Source organism: Pseudorca crassidens, chromosome 4, assembly GCF_039906515.1.
Source record: "Pseudorca crassidens isolate mPseCra1 chromosome 4, mPseCra1.hap1, whole genome shotgun sequence".
Taxonomy (NCBI): Eukaryota; Metazoa; Chordata; class Mammalia; order Artiodactyla; family Delphinidae; genus Pseudorca; species Pseudorca crassidens.
The window spans coordinates 3,223,214-3,235,963 of record NC_090299.1 but is presented as its reverse complement, the minus strand read 5'-3'; the positions used below and the strand labels follow the sequence as shown (position 1 = coordinate 3,235,963).

Below are 12,750 nucleotides of genomic sequence, written 5' to 3'. Positions count from 1 at the left end.
GGGTGGAGCAGCCTCCCGGTCCCATGGGCCGGCGCGCAAAGTGCTTGCGGACATTCCTCCACCACCCACTGCGTGGGACTCTCCCTACGTCCTATGAGGCAGCAAGTGCTATTCCTTCCCCTTTCCTGGAGAGGAAACTGAGGCACGGAGCTGTAAGACAACTGCCAGGGCCACAGAGCACAGAGGGCGGGGCTGCCCCCAGACAGGCCCTGTCCAGAGCCTGGGGGAGCACATCCTCCAAGCCCTAAAGCCTGAGGACAGGGGGTGGGGGCGGCACTTCCGGAAGGTCTGTCCCCAGTGGAGGTGGGGAGCCGTGACATCCATCCCCCCCGCCAACGTGGATTGGTCGGGGCCTGTCCTGAGGGCTTCCTGGCTGAGGAGGCCCGGGGGGGAGGGGGAGAGGGAGGGGAGGCAGGCGGCGGGGAGGAGCCGGGACGGCCCATTTCTAGGAGGGGAGGGCGAGGGGGAGTAGCTGAGGTCACTGGAACTCAGTCTTGAACTCGGCTAGCTCAGGGATCCCCAGGGGTGCCGGAGGCCCGCACACTGGTGGCTTCTCCTCCCCAAGGCCCCTAGCCGGGGGGCGGGGTCGCAGAATGTCCATCACACCGGTTTCCCAGACCAGGCAGGCCCTGCTTTCGGTCTCGGGTGGGTCCAGGCCCGGAAGGCCGGGCGGGGGCGGTTGGGCCGGGGCGGAGCTGGCGGAGGGGCCGGGCCGCCCCCTTCCAGCGAGGGCGGGTGGGAGGCCGGCGCCTTTAAACGCGGCGGGGCCGGCTACCCGCCACCGTCTGCCCAGAGGGAGCGGGCGCCTCCCCAGTGCCCCGCGTTCTCCGCGCCCCGGGCATGTCTGTGCGGTCCCGTCGCCCGCCCGCCTGAGCCGCCGGCGCGTGTGGCCGCGCTCCCGCCCGCGTTCCCTCCGTCGGCGCCCGGAGCAGCGGCCTCGGTGCGCCCCTGGCCGGTCCCCCGCGCTGCCGCCCGCCGCGGGCCCGTCCGCCATGCAGGCGCGGGCGCTGGTCCTGGCCGCTCTGGTCGCGCTGGCGCTGGCCCGGGAGCCCCTGGCCACGTCGTGCCCCGCGCGCTGTGACGTGTCGCGGTGCCCGAGTCCCCGCTGTCCCGGCGGCTACGTGCCCGACCTCTGCAACTGCTGCCTGGTGTGCGCCGCCGTCGAGGGCGAGCCGTGCGGCCGCGCCGTAGACTCGCCGTGCGGGGAGAGCCTGGAGTGTGTGCGCGGCGTGTGTCGGTGTCGCTGGGCGCACGCCGTGTGCGGCACCGACGGGCACACCTACGCCAACGTGTGCGCGCTGCAGGCGGCCAGCCGCCGCGCGCTGCAGCTCTCCGGGACGCCCGTGCGCCAGCTGCAGAAAGGCGCCTGCCCATCGGGTAAGCGCTCTCGGTCGGGCTGCTCCGCTGGCACTGCGGGGGTGGGGGGTGGAATGAAGCGGTCTCCTGGGGAAACAGGCTCAGAGCCGGGGCGGAGCCTCATTGTCCACACTCCCCGGGCACAAGTGATGGTTTCTTTGAGAAATCATCCAACCAGCCTTCTGGTCTTCCAGGTGGGGAAACTGAGGCTGGGAGAGGTAAAGTGCTGTCCCCAAGGTCACAGAAGTAGTCAACAGTGAAACCCGGTGCTCTCCTAACCACCCCGAGGGGCCTGGTCTAGCTCTACATCTCTCCAGCCTCTGGCCTCATCACAACTTACCCATGTTGTGTCTCATTTCCCCTAGTCCCCATCTCCCTGCCTGCCTGGGTGTCGGATGCAAAGCGATCCTTCCTGGCCTTAAATATCCAGTCTTGATATTCGAGAGACACCAATTGAGTGACAGGGGGTGTTTCCTTTCTTGTCTTGCCCTGCGCTTAAAACGCATGTCACCTGAGGGCTGTTTAGGAATGGGGAGCGGGCTTGTGGAGCCTCTGGACTGCTTGGAGCTCCGTGGGGACCTGCCGTCGGGGTAGGAAATTTCTCAGTCCCGTCACACCTTAGAACAGCCTCCCCTAACCTGGACTTGGCTCTGGGTTGCTTCTTGCCACACAGGTTGACCCTGTGGAAGAAAATGCTGGCAAACCCTACTGTGCCCTTATTTGTTTGGGGCACCTCTCGGGAACGCAGGCTCCGGCGTCGGTTCCGCAGGTGCTCTGAGTGCAGCAGCCTGCGCTGGGCCCGGAGTTCACGGCGATGGAGTTGTCAGGCCGCGGTGTGTGCCCCCAGCCCGCAGCTGCCCACCAGGAGATGCTGACCACCACAACAGGCTCTGCCGTGGGGAGCACGGCTGCCTGGAGTGCCGGGAAACCTTCAGGGGTGAGGGGCCTCTAAGCTGAATCCCCAAGGATGGGGACACGTCTTCCAGGTAGCGGGAGGGTTAGGCTTTTGGGGAAGGGAAGGCAGCGTGAACCACCATGTGGGGCTCTGTGCCTATGGTGAGCCACGTAGCCCGGAGCAGATGTTGTGCAGGGGAGGCGTGTGTGCGCGCGTGCACGTGTAGGCTTGTGAGAGACACCCAGGGCTGGGCGGCTTGGCTGGGACAGGACCACAAGTGGCCCATAAACGTCGTGTTTTCGGCTTCATCCTGTAGGCCAGGCTTCCCGAGTCATGTCTGGGATTCTGAAAATAAGTGTCCTGCGGCCCCAGAAGTCTGGGAAAGTAAACGCCGGCCCTGCAGTGGGGGTTCACACTCCGCTTGAGTCCATCAGAGCTTCTGAGAAAACCTACAGCAAGGAAAGAAAAAACCCACCAAACGATAAAACCCAGGGTTTCCCAAGAGAACTTCAACAGAGCCCTTTCCTGGCAGAACACGCGTGACCTCCTGGCACACCGGGGTTCCGGGGATCCCGGTTTGGGAAGCGTTATGTGGGCTTAGCCATGATTGTACGGGAGAGCCATGGAAAGGTTTTAAGAGAAGTGAGGGCGATGAGGTCAGCCTTGTGTTTGGATCGTGCCCAGGAGACCGGGAGCACGGTGCCACTCGATGCCATGGAGATGGGCGTTATCATTTCTTGAGCACCCATCGCACCTTCTGACGTGGGGCTCGGAACCAGCCGCCTGGTGGGTCTGGGAGGCAGAGGGCTCAGGGTGGGCCTGGCGCCTGCCCACTGCAGCTCGGTGGTGTCTGTGGTCCCCTTCCCAGTGCCAGCTCTCCCAAGTAGTGGGTGCTGTTAGAATCAGGCTCCAGGGTGCCGGGGATCAGCAGGGAGGTTGGAGGTGGTCTAGGCATTTTGAAACCTTTATTCTTGACTGAGGGAGTCCACGTCCGTGAAGCACCTTCTCTGTGTGTCCCGCTGGCCGTGGGCTGGTAACAAGGCCCCTGTAATGAGGCAGACCCCATCTGTGTCCTGGAGAAACTGACAGTGGGGGAAACAGGAGGGTGAGAAGAGGACAGTAGCTCAGTGACCACAGACAGACGTCTGTCCAGCACCTGGGCTCAGTAGGTGCTGTGGAATGAAAGGCTGGCCCACGTGGTGGGCGTCCCTCCTTGCATACCTCCAGTGATGATGGGTTCACTACCTATCCGTGGAGCTCTTGTGTACTCCCATGTCTGTGCTAGGCAGATACCACACGGTGTGGGTGAATAGCTATCAATGGAAGAGTAAAACCCAGAGAACTGTGTGCAGAGGGTCTGCGGAGAGCAGAGGTGTCCCTTTTCACAGGCTCTCTGCCTACAGCTGCAGACAAATAGGCCTTCAAGCGTGCAGTTAAATCAGAATCTCAAGCCCTGGGCGGTTCACAACGTGGCATTTAATCATCAGCTTTCATCGTTCAGCCCCAGTGCAGGTGCCAACAGAGGCTCTCAGCTCTATTTACTTAAGCGCTTTGTTGGCTTTCGATTTTTAATCCTCTTAGCAGCTTCCTGGGGCCTTGTGGGTCTCAGAATTCTGCATTCAGGACTCATCAGGCATCCCCACTCCTCTCACTCCCCCTGCCCAGACAGCAGGGCTGAACTGCAGCATCTGGTAGCTCCTGGGGACTCGTGAAGAGCGAGGCGTCCAGCCAAGAGAAGCTTAAGGCCCGGGGTGCTGTGCAGCTGTGCTTTTCCCTCCAGGGCTTGGCCTGGGAACTACCCTCGCCCTCCACGCTCACTGAGCTGGTCTGGAGGTGCACTGGGATCCCACAGCACCCCGTCCCGTCTGTCTTCCCAGGCCTCTCCCCTTCCCATGCACCTCCACACGGTGGCCCGAGGGGGCGGGCATGAGACGCACGTCTCCCCAGCCCAAAGCCCTTCTGTGACTCTGGGACCACTGGCGCTGGGACCAAGCAGGACTTCTGATGCAGCCTGCAGGCTCAGCACGTCCTGGCCTCTGCGGCCTGCCCACCGTCACCCCCACCAGCTGAGTCCTTGTGAAATCCCTGCTCATCTGTGTTGTGAGGGACAGATGACAACGTGTGGAACTCAGGGGAGGGAGAACCCATCTCCGGGATGGGGAAAGACATAGATCAGGGAAGCCTTCCTGGAGGAGGTGGCGTCTAAACAGCCATGGAGAGGTTGATGCAAAGAGAGCCTGTGCTGAGGAGGACAGCAGGAGATGCTGAGCGTAAGCTGGTGCCAGATGGAGGAGCTGTGAGGGTGACCCATCTTTAGGAGGTGAGGGACCCCTGAAGGCTTATGGGTAACAGGTTTACAGAGTGGGTACAGGGGCCCAGCTAGTGCGAGGCTGGTGCCCTGAGGAGGAAGAACTGATGAGGCCTGAGCTAGGGGGACAGCCGAGGGGGACAGGCTCCAGAAGCATTAGTATCTCATGACTGATGGGGGTAGGGGGTCAGGGTGGGTGGCGGGGCCTCTCCTGGAGCAGCGGGTTCGGAGAGCTGTGGTCAGGTTCTGGCGGGGGACTCTGGCATGGAGGGTGTCTAGTGGGGCACGGGGTTCTGTGACAAGAGCCTGGCTGGTGAGTGGCCCTGTCCGTGTGTTGGCAGCAGTATTGCTCCGTTTGTGTCGTTGAGAAGGGGTGGCCTAGGTTTGGGACAGGGTAGCAGGCTCATCACCTCTCCAGGCTTTGGGGGCCCCGCCATGACCTGTGGGGCCTGTGGAGCTCCACCCCCACCCAGTCCAAATCCAGGTCCGTCCTTGCCTTCAAGTCCACGTCCGAGGGGACCCAGCAGAGACGCCCAGCCGCTCTGGGGATGAACTGCCCTGACTTGGTCACACTGCGAGCACTGTGCTGGGTGAGCTGGAGCAAGGGTGTGGCAGACTCAACCCACTGGCTGCGTCCACCTGGCCTGACACGTACGTACCTCTTAGCTGCCGGGAGCTCTGGGGAAATGAGGCCAAGCAGAGATTCACTTGGCCTCCTTGGAAGCCTGGGGTTCATGCAAACTGGATGACGGAGTAGCCAGCGGCTGACCAGGTGAGCCGGTGTGTCCTGCCAGAGGGTCTGAAAGCGGCCTCCTCCTGGGCCTGCCCTGAGGGTGAGAAGCCACCAGGTTTTACCAGGGTCAAGGGCGAGACCTTGTGCTCTGGGCTAAACACGCATCGTGTCTGGGTGTTTTCGTCACGGCCCTTTAGAAGAAAAGACTCATCAAGGTATAGCGGGCTACCCAAGGTCACCAGGTGGGGAGGGACAGCTGTGCTGAACCCGGGTCCTCCTGCCTGTGCGTCTAGTGTCCTGTACCCCGGGCAGGCCTCCAGCACCTTGAGGAAGTGGCCTCCCTGCTTGGTTTTGATAAGGGTGTTGAATAAACAGGTTGGAAAGAGAATAGAATCACAGACCCCTTGTCCTCAGTGTAGCAAAGATGTGGCCAGGACGTGTGGGTGTGTGCGCATCCCAAACTGAACGCCCGGTCTGGTGCAGAGGGTAGCAGTGCACAGCCTGCCCAACTGTATTCTCTAGCCCCTCTAGCAAATAATGGGCAGAGCCACAACTGGGACCCAGTTCCGTTCCCGGCTGCTCAGGGGTGAGTCCCAGCTCTACCACTTCCCGTGGAGAGACGCTGCAAGTCTAAGCTCTCCACGCCTCAGTTTCTTCATCTGTGAAATGGGGACAACAGATCCTCCTCACTGGGTCATTGACAATCAACGAGATAATGAATTTCAAGTGCTTTGCACGATGTAAGCGTTAATTAATAGGCGTTAGTGGGAATAAACCTAAATGCTGACAAATGGACGTATCTGACATAAGTGGAGTTTGTGAGAGGAAGGTGGGGCAGTGGAGGACGGGAAGGATCTGGAGGGCAGTGTTTGTGGAGCGGCTGCCACGTGCCAGGCCCTGCCCACGGGGGTTCCACTGGCCTCGTTTAGTACCCACGTCACAGCTGAGGAGCCTGAACCCAGACGAGTCAGCTGACGGACCAGTCAGGGCAGGGAGGGCTTCCTGTAAGAGGAGAACCAGGGGCTGACCCCACCTTGGCTTCCGTGGCTTGGGCGGCCCTGTGGGCATCCCGGAGTCCTGCCTGGCCTGTGGGGCCCCTTTGACAAAGCACAAACGAGCTGATAGCCGAGCCCTCTCCTCCACAGGGTTGGCTGCAACCCCAGTGGGATTCACAGCCAGAAAAGCCAGGCTGGCCCCTAAGCTGAGGACCGGCCAAGGCTGGGCTCTTCTGGGGGTGGGACAGCCAGTGCCCCTGGCTGAGGACCAGCACGGGGAGAGAGCCGTGCCGGGGGTCGGGGGTCTGGGACCTGGCTGCAGGCCTTGGCGGGTCTCCTGACCTCTCGGAGCCTTTTTCCTCACCTGTAAAATGGGTGAAGATTCCTGCCCTGCAGAACTGCTGTGAGGACTCCCCGCTATCATAAGTGCCCAGAACCCCGGCTGGCGTGGCTCACAGAGAGGGAGTTCCGGCTGCAGCCCTCAGCCCTGGCTTCCAGAGACGGGAGCCTGGGGGTCGCGGACAGCAGCATCGCCCCCCGGGAGCTGTAACCGCTGTCTTTGGCTGGGGGGAGACAGTTCACTCGGGGACAGGCATGTTTTCAAGAAAAAGAAAAACACAGGCAGGGAGCCGTCCTGGGAACTAATCAGACCCGGAAGACGGCTCTTGGGGCTTTGAAGCCTGCCCCTTGTGGGTGGTGGGTGGGGCCTGGGGTGAGGGCGAGAGGCTGTGGGGGAGCCCCTGGTAATTCCCCTGCTCCCCTGCTGCTCTCCGCTCACCACTGTGGGTCAGGGGCGCCCAGCCCACGGGGACAGTCTTGAAGGACAGGTCTGGGAGGGGTCACCAGGTGCCTTGGGCCCCAGACGAGTGAGCTCGGTCACTGAGCCCACTGAGTCAGGTCAGGCTCCCCAGGGGAGGTGAGTTGGCCTGGGCCTGGCGGTGCTGAGGGAGGGACTGATTACAAAGGTTTGGGGGGACACTCAGAGCACACATGCTTGGGGAACCAGAGCCGAGGGTACCGGGTCGGGGGCGTGTGGCAGTAGCAAGGCTGCAGATGTAAATGGGACCTGGACACCCAGGTCTGTAAGCCCTGCTGAGAGGTTGCCATCTGGCCTACAGGCTGTAGTCAGTGTTATGGACAGATGGGCGCAGCCTGGGACCTTGTGGGCACCTGCGGATGGCCCCTCCATTCCCAGCTCTTACCTAACTACTGGGTGATGGGGGGGCGGTGTCTTCTGATTGCAGGAGGCAATAGAAGAAGGGGCAGTGACCTCAGAGTTAGAGGAAAGAACTGGGTCTCGGTCCTGGCTCTGCCCATCGTGTGCTGGACGGGTGATGCACACGGTTGTGCAGGTTGCGCACTGCACAATTCCAAGGGAGGTAGTCACGCTGTGACGTTTGTTAAGAATGGTCCTGGAGTTGTGCAGTACACAATCCGTGCAGCAGGATCAGTGGCCCTGTGGGGTGTCTGGGCCAGTCACTGTCCCACCCTGGGCCTCGATTTCCCCATCCGTGCCATGGCAGTTGTGACTGTCCAGAGCTGACACATCATGGGTCCTCTCTCAGAGTCTGCCGCTGTGCCGGAAGCCCTGACACGCAGACATGTGGGAGGTGGAGCCCCGGGCCCCGCCTGGCTCCCTGCCAGCCCTTCTCCCCGTCCCTTTCCGCCCTGGCTGTGCCCCTTCCTCTTGCGGGAGGGCGCCACCGCTGGACACCTGGCCTTGTTTGCTTTGCTCTGTGTCGAGTCCTTCCTGACTAGAACTTCCAAAGCCTGTGGATTGCAGCTCATTTTTGAAAACAAACAAAAGAAATGCTAACAGCTGAGTCTGGTCAAGACTGACTGTTGACTTCAGAACTTTGGCTCCAGGACAGTGTGAGGGCGGGGATGGGGGTTGTCAAAACCCCCAAATAAACAGCGTCTGCCTCCCAGCCGTGGGGCCCAAGGTTTTCATGTGGAAAGAGGCAGTGGGAACCACGTCTTCCCTTCCCACTGATTCATGGGATGATTCATCTGTGTGTGGGGAAGAGGACCAGGGAGCAGGCCCTGCCCGCCTCCCACCTCCTCCCCACCACCCACCTCGCCAGCTTAAAGAGACAGGGCCTGGCAGGGCCTGTGTCACCCGCCGGCTGACCCAGGAGCTCCGCGGGGGAGCCCCAGGCCGTGGGGTCAGGGCGGGCGCGCGCTCTGAAGTCCATGGGACCTGGGGCTCTAGCTCCAGGCCTGTCTCCACCCTAAACCATCTTTGTCTCTGGCCTGTTTCCTGGGACACACTGACGCTGCTCTTGTGAGGCTGCTCCCCCCAAAACCTGGTTAACAGGCTGAACAGTGTTCTCTGTGGTGGTGTTTGCAGACCTACTGTGTGCTGGGCCGGATGGGGTCAAGCGGAGCATCCTCGTCCTTGGGTTAGGGTCAGGCCCTCCCTCCCGTGCCCCCTCTCAAGGGCTGCCTTGGGGGCTCACGTATGCTGCTTACAGCTGGGCTATCGGGGAATCCGGACATGTGTGTGTCCCGGAGGAGCTGGTGCCTGGGTGGGAGGTGAGCCCAGCCCGGCTTCCCCTCGGAGCTTCCACAGCCCGCCAGTCACCAGGGCCCTGCCGGGGATGCTGGGAAACACAGTCCGGCCTCTCGCTGTCTCACACCCCAGCCCAGCTCACAGCCCGTCCAGGCCTTCCTCTCTCTCTTCTGTTTCTTTCTATAGCTAACTTGCTCACGGGAGGACATTTGGAGAATCCACAAAAGAAAACAAAACCACTCGTGACTTCACCTCTGGCCCCGAAATACCCACCGTGAAATATTCTGATGTGTTTCCCGCCAGCCTTTGGCCTGTGAATACTTTCCAGAGGGTTTTCGTTTTTAAATCATGAAATTGAGGGTCACCTATTTTAAGTGATCTCTGGAGAGGCCACATTGGAAAGAAAAGCATCTGGTGGGAGGCCGCTGTGCCGTCCAGATCTGCGGGTGGCCAGGTCGGCTCCTCGGCCGCTTGGGCAGCTCGGGGCGCTCAGCCTGCGGGACCTGCGCTGGGTCAGCCAGGGGCTGGACAGACGCGCCTAGAGCTTTGGAGTCCCTGAGATCTGGGATGGAGTCGCGTGGCAACGCAGCCTCTTCTGATCTGATGTGTTCACCCCTCCTCTGTCTTATTCACACTGGGCCCAGCTTGGAGTCAGCCGAATCCACCCGTAGCTGCCCTCGTGCGTGAGGCTGTGTCTTTGCATCTCTGTTCCCCTCCTGGTGTGCTCTTCCAGGCCTGGATTAGGGGTGCCACTGGACTCCCCCATCTCACCCTGGGCCTCCCCTTGTCCCGTCACTGGTGACGCAGTGCTGTGCCTGGCTGGTCACTGTCCTGTCCCCAGCACTGAGCACACACACGGAAGGCACTCAGCATCCCTATGAGATTGAGTGTGGTGGGTGAGGCATTATGCTGGGAGCCCCAAGGAGGGCGGGAAGAAGACTGCCAGGGGGGCTGCCTGGAGGAGGTGAGATTTGAGCTGCATCCAGGACAGGCCAGAGCATCGTGGTAGGGAAAACTGGGGAGTGGTCCACGTGGGAATGGTGGGTGATGGAGCAGAGACTGGGGGTAAGTGGCCCCCACGGCTTACAGAGCAGGGAGGGGCGACACCTGGCCTCACCCACCTGGGCTTGCCCGTTCCAGCACGGCATGGTGGGCCCGAGCCTTGGCCAGAGTAGATCCAGGCCTGGTGCCGAGTCCTCCCCACTGCCTGGGGTCCTCCGGGACCTTGGTGATGTGGGGATTGCCTAGCAGGGGAGCTTCTTGTCAGAGAGCAGAACCTGGAAGTCACCAGGGCCCTGCCGGGGATGGAAGGGGCAACAAGGTTGGTGGCTGGCTTCCTTCCCTGTGCCTTTAAGATAGAGCATGAATGCAGGTTCCCAGTGCCCTTGGGATTGGGCCGGCAGAGCTAGGCTCGGGCCCCACGGGCTAGCTGACAGGTAGCTTCTCCTCCAGAGTTTCAGGGACTGTTGGCTATCCACGTGGAAATAAACGTGCCTGACACCCACGTGTGCTGGGAGAGGCAGAGCCGTGGCCCGGCATGGGCCTTGCCCACAAACACAACCTCTGAATCTTAGACACCATCCCTCCACTGGGCTTTGCCTCTGGGAGGAGGGCTCTGGGCACGGTGGTCCCTGACGGCCGCAGTTTGATCATCAGGGAGCCACGAGGTGGCCGGCAGTGGGCCACGTCTCCCAGCCAGTCTCCAGCCACCCTGGATAGGCGGCCTTTGATTCAGGCTGACCGCAGGGGGCTGGGCCCGCCGTGACCGGCGCCCACAGGCTGGTTGAGAGGCAGACATCACAGGATCCGTGGGGTGGGCCCTGCTCGCCTCCCCGGACTGAGGAGCCCAAGGCAAGCTCTCCTCTGGGCCCCGAGTCCCAGCTCAGGCTTAATTCAGTCAGGGCCTTGGGGGGCCACAGTGGGGAGGGGAGGGCCCTAAGGAAGGGAGCCCTGCAGCCCCTGTCAGGAGCCTGGTTCTCGAGCTGAGCCTCAGGTTTCCCCACCTTTAGGATGGAGCTGATGACCCCTGCCAGGGCTGCCCCCCTGGACAGCTGGGGAGATGAGTCGGGCTGCGGATGGGGACCGCATTTGTCCACGATGTTTATGCGGCACCTACTGTGGCCTTGCCCCCTGCGCCTGTGCTGCACCCAGCCTGCTCCCTCCCGTCCCTTTGGAGAACCAGGAAAACCAGATTTTCTCTAGATCCTGATGCTCAGTCACTTCCCAGAGACCATCAAGAGACACCAGCTGCGAAGCTGGACCTTACGGGCCGAGCCCTCTTTGTTCGCCAACATCAGGGAGCGGTGGGTGGTGGGCTCGCCCCAGCCCCTCCCACCCCTGCCGAGGCAGGGAGCGTTACAGTTGGCAAGTCACAGCCTATTCCCACAGCTCCCTGGGGGATGGGGGCGGAGAGGCACCGTTGGTCTCACAGTTCAGGTGAGGTGTCGAGGCCCAGAGAGGGTAAGTGACTTGCCCAAAGCCACACAGCTGGAGCCCAATGGTGCTCAGCCCAGGACTCATTTCAGGCCCTGGGAGCCCTTACAAGCAGGGCTGGGCAGCGTGGGTTCCAGACAGCGCCGGTCTCTGGCGGGGACCTGGGAGACCCCAGCACGTGCCCGAACAGGGAGACCAGAGGGGTGTGGGCCTTGTGCCACCCACACGTCTCGGGCCTGTGGTCCTGGCGAGCAGCAGCTTCACTGCTGACGGCAGCAGAAATCTGAGCCGGCGAATGTTCCAGGGAAGGTCGTGAGCTGCCTGGTGAGCCAGCCTGGGGCCTGGCTAAGTTAGGCACAGATCGGGGTCGGGGCCCTGGCGACTCAGACAGCGGCAGCTGACCTGGCCCAGGTGGGGGCCACACCATGGCCAGGAGCGTGCAGCTCAGAAGGGACCACCCGGGGGCTTCTGCTGTAACCTTGTCCAGCCACTGCAGTAGCCCAAGGCCTGGAGGGACAGGCCAGAGCTGGCAAAGGGAAGGGTCGATTTCCTCACGCCAGGACGTTGCTGTGTCTGAGAGAAAGGGCAACGGCCCAGGGGGACTAGCCCAGATCCAGCCTGAGTGTCACGTCAGTGCTGTGTGGCCCGGGGCAAGTGTTCTGACCTCTCTGAGCCTCCTGGCCGGCCTGGCGATGTGAGATGAGGTAGCTCAGCATTAACCATCCGTGGGGCAAGTGAGCCCCCCTTCCCAGATGTCTGGGCCTCACTAAAGCACCTGGTTCTTCCTGCCAGTGCAGGTCTCCACCAGCTGACCAGCGCGCGGTACAAATTCAACTTCATCGCTGACGTGGTGGAGAAGATCGCGCCAGCCGTGGTCCACATAGAACTCTTCCTGAGGTACGTGGAGCCCCTCTCGCCCCTCCAAGGTCTCCCCCACATCTGCTGGGCCCAATGTAGACTCAGTTCTAGCACTGGGGGGCAGCAGAAACCAGAGCGGGCATGGGGTCCGGCGGGCCTCGCTCAGACTGCCGAGCTGCTGGTGCCCTTGCGGGGGATGCCCCCTCCCTGACCCCCTCACCTGAGGAGACAGAGAGCACCTCTCAGGTGACCGGGCTGCGGAACGAGCAGGTGGGAGGTCGGGGGTTGCTCAGGTGTCACAGGGGTACTGCAAACCGCTGGCTCCTGTGGAATCCTGGGGTCTAGTCCCAAATTGACTTATACCCCCCAAAGAGAAGACACGAAGAGCGTGACTTTTGTCAAATTTAAAGTGTTTCTTCCATCGGGTTTCCTAACCTTTTGGCCAGTAGCAGCCCAGATGAGACACACAGGGTCAGAACCCCACTCCATCCTGTTGGGGTCGGAGGCAGCGTGTGCCACGCTGCCCGAGGGGACGGTCACTGAGGCCTTGACCACGACCCCAGGGCCTTGCTTGTCTTCACAGCACTCTCCCCAAGTGGTGGAGGCCGGCCAGTGTCATTATGCCCACCTGAGGCACAGAGGACCAGGTGGCCCTGGGGG

The 12,750-nt window shown here is 61.9% G+C and overlaps 1 protein-coding gene across 3 annotated transcripts in view; it reads left to right on the top strand.

The window, feature by feature from the left end:
- The first annotated feature begins 500 nt into the window (after positions 1-500).
- The window catches only part of HTRA3 (HtrA serine peptidase 3), a 30,114-nt gene continuing 17,864 nt past the window's right edge, over positions 501-12,750 (top strand). Inside the window, exons 1-2 of one of the 3 annotated variants that reach the window (XM_067734990.1) lie at positions 501-1,377; positions 12,030-12,129. In XM_067734990.1, coding sequence (XP_067591091.1) covers positions 594-1,377; positions 12,030-12,129 — 884 coding nt within the window. In that variant the 5' untranslated portion in view covers positions 501-593. The remainder of the gene's footprint in view (positions 1,378-12,029; positions 12,130-12,750) is intronic. The other 2 variants (XM_067734991.1, XM_067734989.1) reach the window with 2 other exon arrangements.